General features: G+C 52.0%; 1 protein-coding gene across 1 annotated transcript; it reads left to right on the forward strand.

Moving 5' to 3' along the window:
- Positions 1 to 45: 45 nt before the first annotated feature.
- On the forward strand, positions 46 to 8,552 carry URAD (ureidoimidazoline (2-oxo-4-hydroxy-4-carboxy-5-) decarboxylase). Its single transcript, XM_036917353.2, has 2 exons — positions 46 to 296; positions 7,820 to 8,552. The coding sequence occupies exons 1-2, from the start codon at positions 122 to 124 to the stop codon at positions 8,164 to 8,166; spliced, it is 522 nt and encodes a 173-aa protein (XP_036773248.1). The 5' UTR covers positions 46 to 121; the 3' UTR covers positions 8,167 to 8,552.
- The last annotated feature ends 4,295 nt before the right edge of the window (positions 8,553 to 12,847 follow it).

A 12,847-nucleotide genomic window follows, 5' to 3' on the forward strand; every position in this document is an offset into this window, starting at 1 on the left:
GTATTGCATAAAAAACAAGCTTGGGCTTCAGCAAATATAACCTGGTGAGCAGAACTGGTGTCACTCACTCACCCACCTAGAGGACAGCCAGCGTCCTGCTGCCTTCAGCTGAATACAAGCAATGGACATTGAGAAGGTCAATTCCATGGACTTCGGAGAATTTGTGGATGTGTTTGGGAACGTTATTGAGAGATGTCCTCTGATTGCAGCTGCTGTGTGGTCCCAGCGCCCATTCTCTGGCTTGGAAGATTTGGAGAAGCATTTTTTTGCCATTGTTGATGCTCTGCCGCAGTCGGGTAAGGCTTCAGTGTTAGACATGGAGGTTTTCTACAAAGGTATTTCAAATACGCTTATTGCAGTATCTATAGATAGTTTAGCTAGTTGCTCATAATTGATATATTGATTTAGCTATTTTTATTGTGAAGTTCAGAAAGTTTTCTCAGATGTAGTAAGTGAGACTCAAGCACTTGCAAGGTGTTAAGCCAAGAGTGGAATGAAAGAACACCTACTGTCTCAGGCGAGCTGGCTGTTAAATATTAAAGCTATGAGGTCACAAGGAAAGAGGGACAGGCGCTTGTCTCCGCAGGCCTCACCGCGGCTCAGAGGCCAAAGGTCAGGCCGAAGGCCCAGCCTCTCTGCGCAGAGCGTGCTCACTTTGGGAATGTCCTGTATGCAAGAAAGGAGTCAGCTCCATATCAGGATATCTCAGGAGCCCAGGGGAAAGAGCAAATGGCTGACGTTTTGACCAGAAAAGGCCAGTTTGGACTGGCTGCCAAGGAAGGCAAGCTCATTTCGATCAGTGACTCCCTAGAGGAGTAAAGGGGGAAAGACAAAAATCTGAAGGAATTCCTCTGGAGAAAGGGAGAGAAATTGATTTCCTCTGGGTAGAGAGAGAAAAGGAGACACTTCTGGATGTGGGTGGGGAGAGGTGGAGGGTAGAGGCCCCGCCAAACCCAAGTGACTCAGAAGGAAGCCCAGCCCCGCAGGGATTCAGGCCGAGGGTTGGCCGCCGAGGCTGCCTCCTGGGCTGTCCTGACCTCTTCAGAGGAGCCTCCATGGAGCTGAAGGGACACAGAGGGCAAGGCCACCTTCTCGGCGGGGCCTTCCCAGAGGTCGGGGGGTGGGGTGGGGGTGGGGGATCTGCCTCTCCTCTCTTCCGAAAGGAGGCCGACAGAGCCTTCCTTGCCTATCAGCCCAGGGCTTTGACCTCTCGCATGGCTTCTGATGGTAAGATGAACACCTCCCAAATAAGGACCTAGTTTTAAGCGCCTCTACCGGGAGTGGAGGGCAGTGTTACAAAGTCATGTTGACCGGAGTCGGGGCCGTGCGGACACCCACCCACTTCTCGGGGCCTCTCCAAAGCCGGAACACTGGGCTCAGGGCTGTAGGTGGGGCTGGCGGACACCTGCGCCTTCTGGCCCATGACTCACAGCACTGCCAGCTGCAGCCTGATGGGGGCAGGGACGCCAGCTTGTCAGCCGCAAGCCTGCCCAGCAAGCTGGGAAGAGCAAGAGGCCACAGGGGCCATGTTCAAAATGGAGGGAGCCAAAAAAGAGCCGTCTAGGCCCCGGGGAAATGGCTTTTAAATGGTTTGAATGCGTTATGAATGACATTTTTTCTGTGGGGCGGGGGAGGAAAGAAGTCCCATGATCTGTCTCAACACTCAGAGGGCCGGGGGTCTGGGGAGGGAATGTACTGAGAGAGACACCGTGACACACAGATCATTTCCATCCATCTGCACCGGCTTACCCGGCTGCTTAAAAACATCGATTTGGGGTCTACTCTGTGCCAGCTCCTTGATAATAAAATGTTTCCCTATTTCTGTCTTCTTTCCCACCAGCAGTCACCCAAACCAGTTTGACCAGAAGTTCTAGTTAAGATTAGTTAAGGTCTAGTTAAGGTTACATCCAAACAGTCCTGAACAAAGTGGGATTAGGGGCAGGTGGGGCATTCAGTCCCTCGCTCCAGAGGTTTGTATAGGATCACCCCCTCCACCCCACTTTGGTGGGACCTCTATATTCTGGCCAGTGTCAGAATCCTACATTAGTCAGAGAATAGGGTATTATTGGGACTTACTAAAGGCTTGCTGGATGAGTGAATGAAATTGTTCCTCAGATGATTTTGAAAGATGACATCCTGGTATTACCTGTTCCCGACACAATTTAACGGGGGTGCCTTTAGTGGCAGGTCAGAGGGCATTTGGGCCACACAGATGGCTGTTTGCTTCTAAACTGGACACTGTTCTTTGGAGGAAGAACTCCCTGCTGATGGAGCCCGTTCTCAGCCCTATGCTGCTGGCCACGCTTCTCCTAGGCAGTTGGGAGCTAAGCCAGTGCTGTCTGGGTACTTGCTCTGTATCTAATCACCTTAAAGACATTAGGCAGGTGATGTTAGCAATACTACTAATAGTAACAATAGTAAAATGCATTTCCTTACTATTGGTGTGTTTCAGGCCCTTTTCCAAACACTTCGATTTAACTCATTTAGTCCACCTATGAACCCTGTAAAAGCAGCATTATCATTATTATCCCCATTTTACAGATGGGAAAATTGAGGCACAGATGGACTAAGTAACTTTATTGAAGACACACAACTAGGAAGTGGCAGAACTGAGATTTGAACCCCAGTGGTCAAACCAATAGCTTTTGAAGAATTTTCCAGACAATCAGAAGCAAGGTCTATGAACAGTTCCTAGAGATTTCATTTATTCATTCAGTAAATTACTTGGTTAACATGAATGCTTAGTGTCCCAGATCCCATGTTTGGTTGTTTAATCAAATAAAATGAGATTTACTGTACAATCTAGCTCTACTCCTTGTATAGTAAGAAACAAACCAGCGGGACAGAGTCTTTGAATCCTAAAACTAAAAGGGGCCTTACAGAGATGTTCAGGATATGATGATATAGCTGGCCAAGGATTTGTTTTGGATGATCCAGAAAACCCTGCACCATTAACATGAAACTGAAAATTCCTGTTTCTAGAATAAACAAGGGTGACATCCATTTAGATGATGCTATGATGATTATTGGCCAGTAGGTGGTAGTGCAGGATTAATATTCAGCTCCAGCAATAATTGGCAAAGTGCCCTTTGCAGTCAATTGGTTCCTGACTTCCAGGCAGAAGGAATAGCAATAGTAAATGGAAAAAGGCTGAAACACACACACACACACACACACACACACACACACACACACACACACACACACACACACAGTCATTAACAAGCCAGTTCAGTACTGATTTGTGTTAAAAATCAAACAGCAGTAAAACTGTCAAAATACAGCTAATCATGCATCTCTCTGTAGCATTTCAGAATTGCACTAATGCCAAAACTCATTATTTCATACTTATTTCATAGCTGTTGAATGAATGAGTTAGATACTAATATTCCCTCAAATTCAGGCTATAAGATATTTAGATGAAGCTATTAAGATGTGTTCAGTCAAAAAGTATATAATGCTCTTTCCCGAGAGTGATGTGTTGGATCATAGATACTTATCAAGTGACCGCTGTGCCCCAGGAATTGTCCCAGGCACTGGGGATAGAGCAGTAAACAAGACAAGTGACCACCTTCAATGTGTTTACATTCTAGTGAAGGCAGACAGGATTAACAAAAATAATTTTAGATTCTAGAAACTATTAGAAGAAAACATGTAATAGTGTAGAAAACATATAACAAAAGAGCTCTTTCTTAGGAAGTGACAGTTGAGTTTAAAACCAAAAGATGAGAAAGAATCATCAAGGGTCTAGAAGGCCGCTCTAAGACAAGGAACCTGAGACTCTTGACATTTGGGGGCAAAGTCCGCAGTGGTTGGAGAAGAGCGAGGGGCGGAGGGCTATGAGGAGAGAGGTCAGGTCTGTGCAGCAGCAGAAGTGAGAAGTGATGGTTGTTGGCACTAGGGTGGGAACAGGAGAGCTCGAGAGACGAAGCTGGATTCTTAGAAGAGATTTTTAGAGTTAGAGCCCACAGGGTTTTTGTTTCATGGATTTGTTAAGGGAAGGCAGGTTAAGAACAAAGAGCAATGAAGGATAATGACTCCTAAGTTTTGGGCCTGAGCAACTGCGTAGGTGGTGGTGCTGTTCTCTATGAGGAAGACTTTAGAACTAAGAGGACAGTGGATACAGGAGTTTAAATATGAGATGCCTAATAGTTATCAAAATGAAAATACTGAATGTTCAGTTGGACCATACAAAGGAACTTGTTGGAAAGCCTAAGACCTGGGTGTTATCAAAGAATTGATGGCATTTAAAGCCATGGGACTAGATGAATATACTTAGGGCATCAGTGTAAATACAGAAGGGAAGAGGTAAGAGTATTGAGCCCCAGAGTAATTCAGTGTTAGTGATCTGGCAGAGCAAGAATCAGTGATGAAAGGAGGCAAGTGATGGCCAACCCTATGACATGTTCCCAAGAGGCTGAAAGAGAAGAGGACAGAGCACTGGCCATTGGGTTTGGGCAAGACGTCCACCATCTGTGACCTTGACGCATGCAGACCGGTTGGTGGGTGGACTGACAGCTTGAGAGAGTGAACGTGGGATGGGAGGTGAGGTACTGAGGATACTGGGGAGATGACTCCTTTGAGGAGTATGCTGTGAGGTGGAGCAGAGACCTTGGAGGAAACTAGAGCACAATGGGGAATCAAGGGAGGCTTTTAATTTTGTTCATGGGATGAATGACTCTAAGGCATGTTTGTGTGTTGACAGGCATAAGGCATGGCGGTGGGCATTGCGGCAGACAGGGTGGGGGAGGGCTGACATTCAAAACTGCAGTCTTTGAAATGGGAAGAGGGCCTGGTTTCAAGAACACAGGTGGAGTGGTTGGTCTTCTACAGGAGGGACAGATGATCTGTTGTACCAGCAAGGGGAGAGAATGCACCAGTTGGCACAGACGTAGGGACCCTAGGGGAGGGCAGTGGGTTTCTAAGCCAGTTGCCTGTTCCGCAGTGGCCACCTGTTCTACTTGTTCATCTCCTGTTGGAACAAGGAGTGTCCGCTCTGTGCCAGGAACTCTTCCAGGTGCAAAGATCCATTACTTGTGGTCATAGCAAATAACACCTGTCCACACCCACATCTCCAGGCATGACATGCCAATGGCAGCAGCGTAAGATTTTAGGGAAGACTCAAGAACAGGCAGCATTAAAATGGCCCTTGGAACCACAGGACATTGGAGTGAGCTGGCTGGGGGAGGATATTCCAGGTGGCAGGGCTCCCAGGACTGGAGACAGAGGGGGCGAAGTACCCACCTGGCTCTCCAGCTTCTTCCTGGGGTTTGGCGGGAAGCACCTTTGAGATGTAGCCGTGGAGGGGAGCTGGGGCCCCGCTGCAGCCATGGGCTGGGTCAGCACCACGAGGCGCAGCCGTCCAGGCTCAGAGGTCTGAGCAGTAAGGATGGAGCCGCCCGGACGGACCGGTCAGGTTCTATTTGTCCCAGCTACCATCCCCCTGCCCGACTCTCCGCACCTATTTCTGTTTATCTGCAACTGAGGGGTGTGTGCGCGAGTGTGTTCAAATTCCGGTTCCTCTTTTTTCGTCTGCTTTCTCCTCTCTGCCCTTTTCTGGGCCTCCCTTCTCTTCTCTTCCCCTTTCCTTCCCCGCAAACTGTAAAAAAAACACGCTCAGTCCTAGACAAACATTAACCCCAGGCGATATTTTCGAGAGGGGAGACAAAGCAGGGGGATGAGAAGAGAGCTGCGAGGGCAGGAAGGGGACAGGCGGGTCTGGGGCGCGTGAGGCCTGCGGGGCCGCCTCGGGGGCGCCCTGTCCGCCAGGGGGCGGAAGGGGGCAGACCCCGACCCACACAGGGGCTTCCCGCCAGCAACGTCTTCCCCCGGGGTTCGAGCCCGGCCTCTGGGGAGAACGAAATAGGGCGCAAAGGAAGCTGAGAGACAAGTCGTCCAGCGAGAAGACTGGGTCTGGGGTCCCCTCTCCTGGGGGCTGCTTTGAGAGGAATATGCGGGGAGGGGTACGGGGTGGCCCTAACGCCCGGACCTTAGGGCCTCCCAGTACTGCCGTGTCCCCAGACCCCGCCACGCTCGCTGCGCGTCCTAGGAGCTGCCCGGGTGCGTAACAGATTAGGGCACGGCTGGGCGTCGGGCCTGGCAAGAGGCCGCGTGGCACGGCCAACCCCAGCCCAAGGTTGGAGGGTCCCCCACCCAGGAATTTTACATTTACATTTTCGCACCATCCGAGTGGGGCTGGATGTAGGAAGCAGGAAAGAACATCTCATGTTTGCAGTTCCCAAGGTACAGAGCCCATAAAAGGGGTTCTAAACCAGCGGTGTTACAGAGATGGGATTACTAGTGACGGGAGTTTCGTTTTAGACTTCCCTTCACCTAGTACGGCAGCCCGTCCCCGAAGACGCCTGCGATTCGGAGTCCAGGATCTAGGCCAGCCAGTTACTGGCTAAGGGACCTTGGTCAGGTCGTCTAACCCATTCTGAGCCTCCACTGAATCTTCTCTTTAATGCAGAACTTTCCCCCAGTTCTCCCTACCTCTCAGGACACTGGTCCATGAGTTAGACGGCCCAATCTTAATCACCTTTTAATTGAGCAGAAACTGAAAGGTTTGAGTAAGAGGAGACTCACACACCATAATTAAAGGAGTTTTAAACAATCCCCTTCCCAATAGACACCTCCCACCCCATGTCTATTCCCAGGGCCAGAGTCGGATGCTTCCGGGCGCACCTCGGGGCAGTTATACGGAGTTTACTATCGGCTAATAATAATAGCAGCATATTGAACGTTTGTTACCAGTAGGGGTTTGCGGTTTAACGATGTGTCTCTAATTCTCATACCATTCAGCACGATGTGTGCCATTACCCTCATTGTACAAATCATGGCCCTGCTTCTTGCCTATCTTAAATCTTGCCCAGCGTGAGGATTCTAATTCTCTCTTTAGAGAGCTAAGCACAACGATTGATTGGCCAGGACTCAGGAAAAAACCCCGTTAGGACTTAAAGTCCCAGGTATCACACCAGGGGTTCCACTTTTAGTTCTAGGAGAGTCTGAGGGCTATCTTTCTGCAGTCTCTTGGGGATCTACAGTCGGAGAAGGGAAATGAGTCTCAGATGGGGTTGTGGGTGGAGGGGTGAGTGGGTGCTGTTTTCCCAAAAGGATGAAAGCCACTTTCATTCAAAAAGCTCTGGGATTCCGGCTGGAAATGGGTTTCTTTGCGGTTAATAATCTGCAAGGCTCTTAGGATGCCCGATTCCAGAAGCCCAAACTCACACTTAGGGCCACAAAATCCTGGGCATTTATTTGCCAAGTCCCATGGACGTTACCCCATGGACCTTCTCGGCCCATCTCCTTTGGAACAGAAGGAAACCTATTCCGTGGCTTTTTCAGGAAGTCTTCAGGCCCTTGCGTCCGGCCCTCTGCGACATCAAAGCCCCCCTGAGAGCAAAGGACTTTGAAAAGATACGAAATGCTCGGGTTCCTTATCGCGTCCCCGCTCCCTCCCGAGCAAGTCGTAAATTCCGAGCCTCCGCGGCCTCTCCCCTCGGCTCTTCTTGCCCCAAGGTCTCAAAGGACAAACTTGTCACTTCCCGCCCCGCCCCTGGGTCCTGGCCGGGGCCGAAAGAAGCGGGGACGGAGGGGCTCAAGGTTCAGGGCATGTTTGAGGGGCGGATGCAAAGGGCACCCCTGCCTCCAGGACACCCCTTGTTACCCCTCATCACCTGCTGGGGACCCTGCTTCCCTCCCCAGGCCATCTGCGCGGCGGGGTCGGCTTGGCCTGCCCGCGGCCCTGGTCGCCTTCTCCGCTGCACCAGGCGGCGCGGAGCAGGCGCGGGAACGGTCTGTGCGCTGTGCTTCTCCGCAGGTCAAGAGGGCATCCTGCGCTGCCACCCAGACCTGGCGGGCCGCGAGCTGCAGCGGGGCGCGCTCACCGCCGAGTCGCAGCGGGAGCAGGCAGGCGCCGGCCTGGCGAGCCTGGGCGCGGGCGAGCGGCTCCGGCTGGCCGAGCTCAACGCGCAGTACCGCGCGCGCTTCGGCTTCCCCTTCGTGCTCGCCGCCCGCCTCCAGGACCGGGCGGCGGTGCCCCGCGAGCTGGCGCGCCGGCTGCACTGCCCGCCCGCGCAGGAGCTGCGCACCGCCCTGGGCGAGGTGAGGAAGATCTGCCGCCTGCGTCTGGCCGATCTCTTCGGTGTCGACCCCGCCAGGCTGTAGCCGCCGCGCGAGCCCGGGATCCGGGGCTCACGTCGGGATGCGGTGGGCCCCGGGCGGGAGGCCGGCGCAGGCCTGAAACAGCGTCCACACGCGCGCGCAAAGGGGAGAATTGAGACAATCCTACGAATAACGAGCCCCTTTGTCCACCCACCCACCCACACGCGCACGCTTTGTCAGAATAACTGTATAGTTCGTGCTTTGCCCCAGATTTATCCAGCTCACTGCTTCAATCCTTCTCTCCCTTTGCTTCCCCATTGACACCGGCAGCCTTTGTGGACCCCAGAGTGCTTATCCAGCTCTTGTTGGCGCACCCCCCTCCCCCACTCTCTCCTGCTAAGACCAAGCTGCAAAGCAAAACGGATGGAAAAAGAATCTTTTATTCCACAGCGGTTTGTCTGTTTGGTTTTCCTTCTCCCACCTTATTTGTTGCACCCCCACCTTTACAAGTGAGCGGAAGAGGCTTTCTCACTCTGGGGCGTCTTTAGCAGCCAGAGTAAGGAAAGCAAAGCTCTGGTCTAGGTCCGGGGAAGCCGCCCCGTGGGCAGGCAGAGTGGCTGCTCCCGCCGCTCCTAAGAGAGGAGTGGGACTGGGGGCGTTTCCCAGCAGGAGGAGCCTGAAGGGCAGAGGCCTGGGGCCTCCGGTCTCTCCTGGGGATCGGTCCCTGGGAAGTAGCCCATCAGAACCTTAGATTGCCCCGGGAGACCCATCAGTCATTTTTTAAAAAATAATAAACAATAATAGTTTAACAATACTCATTGACTGGTACTGGATAGTGTGGCCCTTGGAGGGAGATGGGACCCCACAGCGCTTATAAAAGCAGGTAATGGAGGAAATCGGCGCTCACGGAAATCTTTCTGGCCAGACTAGGCAGCTCTGGGGAGCTTGTCAATCTTGGGGCTCTAGGGCCCCAGTGGACTGGGCAGCTCCTGGCACTGGTGGCCAGAATGTCCACTCACGCAGGAGGAACCCTCCGCATCCTCTGTCCACCACACACACTGGAAGGTCTACCTCACTCCGACAGTTCCTTCTTAGGCTTCTGTTGGCAAAGGAGAAAAAAGTCGTACCTTCCTTCTCAAGGCAGACAAGGCGAGAAGTGAGGGCAGAGTTGCCCTTTTGAGAACAAGAACCTCCATTAGTGACCATCCCGGATCTGGCCTCGTCGCAGCAACTGTAGCAAGAAAGCCTTTCCACAAAAAGGGTGGCTGCACCCTAGCTGGGGTTGAATTCCACAGAAAGGAGACACTCTTGAAGCACCAAGAATTTTAGTCAAGGAACCTGGATTCCCTTTCCCATCTTGCAGATGTTTCCTGCTAGTCGTTAAGAGTGAACGCCAGAAACGGGAGAGGAGGGTAGTGGGGTGCCAGGGAAGTGAGCTGTGGCCAGCAGCGACCCCATGGACCACTGCCAGGGTCTCTGCATGGGGCTGTGCCAGACCCCTTCTCTGGATGCAGAAGCACCAGGCTCACACCACAAACGGAGCTTGATGACTCAGTTTCTGTGCTCAGGGACCCAGAGGAAATGGTGGGGCCCTTGGGCCTGGGGCTAGACGCCTGACTCCCTTTCACCAGGGTAACTTGGGGGCTTTTCTGACATACAAGAGATCTGCTGTTTGACGAAGAGGGTTTTCTGGCCCAGGATACAGTGCCACAGACTGCATTATTGAGAATAATGCACTATGTTCAAAGCATCCTGTCCAACCCTGAGGTGAGACCAGCTCCTCGGTGGGTGAGCCCCCAAATTCAGTCTTTGCTTCTTATGTACATGTGCTCAACCCAGGAGCAGGATTCCCCAGGGCTAAGAGTCCCAGTGGTATTTTTAGAAGGAGTGTAGATGTGGTCTGGACCTCTCAGGCACAACCCCGCTGTCTCCAATTACAGTTGCCTTTTAAGGGTTCAAAGCTTGTCGGAAAAATTGTTTATTTCTGCAGGAGGGTGTACGGATCGGGGTGGACGCAGGATCCGCCTCTTCAAAGGAACCGGGGGCAAGGTGGGGGGAGCTGGCTGCTGCTGTGCCTCTGCCGAAGAAGCCTCGACGGCGGGCGCGGGATGGATGTGGGTGCCAGGCTGGGAAGGGTCCTGGCAAAAGCCGGTGGTGGCTCTAGCTGTCTTCTGCGGTAGGAGCAAAGAGACGGAGGCCGGTCCCGAGCGAGATGGTCACCTGTGGCTGCCGAGATCCGGCAGCGCAGTTTTCTCCAGCCACATCCTGGCTCAAACTGCGACGTGCCCTGGGCTTCTGCCGGCACGAGCCTGGCAGAGATGTTTTCTCGTGTCCGCGCTTGGGTGCGCAGGATACGGGGACAAACCGCGACAGCAGTGCCGGCGGTTGCGCGCTTGGACCTCAGCGTGCGCATCAGCCGGCGGCGGGGTGGTGCGGAGCGCACCCAGCGAGTGTCGGGGGCGCAGAAGTGTCTGGTGCAGATTCTAGGGTGAAAAATTAATACTTGACTTACTTATTCGTTTAAAAATAAAAGCATGATGGAAACGCTAAGAAGGATTGGAGGGCGAGGAGCTGATTTCAGTTTCCGTACCTCTTCTATCCTTTCATAAGCACTCCCTTCTGAGGTAGGGGCACCTTCGCTGATCTGCACTTTACCTTAATTTGTCCAAGCTCAGCTCAGCCCAGCCCAGCCCAGCCCGGTCCCCCATCCCCAAGGCTCTGAATAAAAGGGATTCCAGGGCGCTCCCGCTAGGAAGTCAGAGTCCGATCGGTGCTTGCTATTCGCCTATGTAACTGGGAAACCTAAGGGGTGGGGGGGCCTCCTTTTATTTATCCAAAGAAGCAGTTCCTTTGTTTTGTATGCCCAAAAGATGTCCACAGACTCTACTGATATGGGAAGAAGGGAAGGGAGAAAATAGACAACAGCTTCTTTGCACAAGCTTTACTTGTTTTAAATTAGAGACACTTCCAGAGATCAGCCACAGAGCATGGGTTCTGATTCAAAAATAAAGAACTCTTTTCAGAAAATATTGGGGCCAAAGTAGATGGATACCTTCTTTGGCATTTAAAGAAAGATCTGGGGTGGAATTTATGGAAAATTCACTATTCAACAAACTAATAAACCACAGTTAGCAGGTGCTTGTGAAAGGGAGAATATAAATAGGATGTGGAAAGTAGTTAGAACTGTCTGCAACAACAGAACCTATCTATTTGGTGTGCAGGGTGGGGGTGGGGAGTTTGGATTCCGGGGAATCACGCTAGTTGGTTTTGTGTTGGGAAGACAGTGTATCCAGGGTGGCACCAGCAGCCTTACTAATAATTAACATCTGTTCTGGGTGCTATGGGTGGCAAAGAATGCACCTTCAATAGCTTACTTCAGCAGCTGGAGCAACCTGCTGGATGACCTTGGGAAAGTCACCCAACCTCTCTGGGTCTCAGATTTCTCCTTTGTAAAATAGAAGGCCTATGGAGACAGTAAGTCCCAATGCGCCCACCGACTCAAGGGAAGGCGAACCTTTCTTCACCTGAGCCCCTTCCATCAGCCACATGAAGCCTACTGCGTAGGGCTTTGTAGGAACATATTTTCATATGATAAGCAAAGGTCACTGTAGCGGGAGACGTTGATGAGTGAACACATGGTGGCTGAAGGCCCTCCACGTCACAATCAAGTGAGGACGGTCAGCTGCTGCCGGCCGGAAAGCCTGATTCTCCCAGCATCAAAGCTTTTCCTCTAGCGTGAGTCCCAAGAGGAGACTTTAAATCATTATCCGTGATCATCCATCACTCAGAATTAGAGTGCATTATACAATACCCACACAGAGGCCGCAGATTCTGATTTCAGAAGAGAGTGGGCAACCATCATCTATTTGCAGAATTTTCACCCAATGAGCAAAATCACATTTCTACACCCAAATGTCACCGCCTCACCTGAAGCGCTTTATTTTCCTAGATCTGTTGGTGTTGAGAATCAATTTTGGGATAGAAAAGCAGAAAGAAAAAAAAACAAACCCTTGCCTTGGATTGGAAAGGTCGCCCTCCAGGAGAGGGGCAAAGCAGCTGTTGCCGCACTCTTTCTCCTGCACCCGAGTCCCTGAGAGCTGAAACTCAGTTCACCAATGACCTCCCACAAAGTCAGCACCTTTTCCCCAGGTAGAGAGGACCAAACACTCAGTTTGCTTGGGGAGGGGGGGTGGGGACCATTCTTGTCTGCATGGGGCAGGGACACAGCTGCTCCTGCAAATGAAGCCCGGGCAGCTGTGGACAGCTGCGACTCCTCCCTGCGATCAGAATGAACGCGCTGGGCTCCATTGTGGTCTGATGGGCTGCACGGGCGATGCACTCTGGGGAGGCCCCACAGAAAGGACACTGGGATCGATTCCCTTGCGGTAGATGTTAGCTGAGTGGGCTGTGGCAGCGCAGGGTGGGGTCGCCGGGGTCAAACATCCCATTGCTGAGCCTCCCTTTGTGTGAGGGGATTGCTGATTGAGTGCAATGGCTGGGGAACTTCCTAAACTCCAAATGAAGTAGGGATTGAGTCGCTTTTCCACAGCAGTGTAGATTGCCTAGCTGAGCAATTTTATCAGATGACATTCTCTTCCTTCTCAGTCTTCCTTAATTATCCTGGGAATTCAGGTCGCTGTAGGGCAAGGGTTTTCTATGCGGGGGAAGGAGAGGGAGTCTGGAAGGGCTGCACTATTTGGATAATTTCCTTGACCTAAAAGGAGATTCAGAAAGTAGACTTGCA

Source organism: Manis pentadactyla, chromosome 2 (genome assembly GCF_030020395.1).
Source record: "Manis pentadactyla isolate mManPen7 chromosome 2, mManPen7.hap1, whole genome shotgun sequence".
Lineage (NCBI taxonomy): Eukaryota > Metazoa > Chordata > Mammalia > Pholidota > Manidae > Manis > Manis pentadactyla.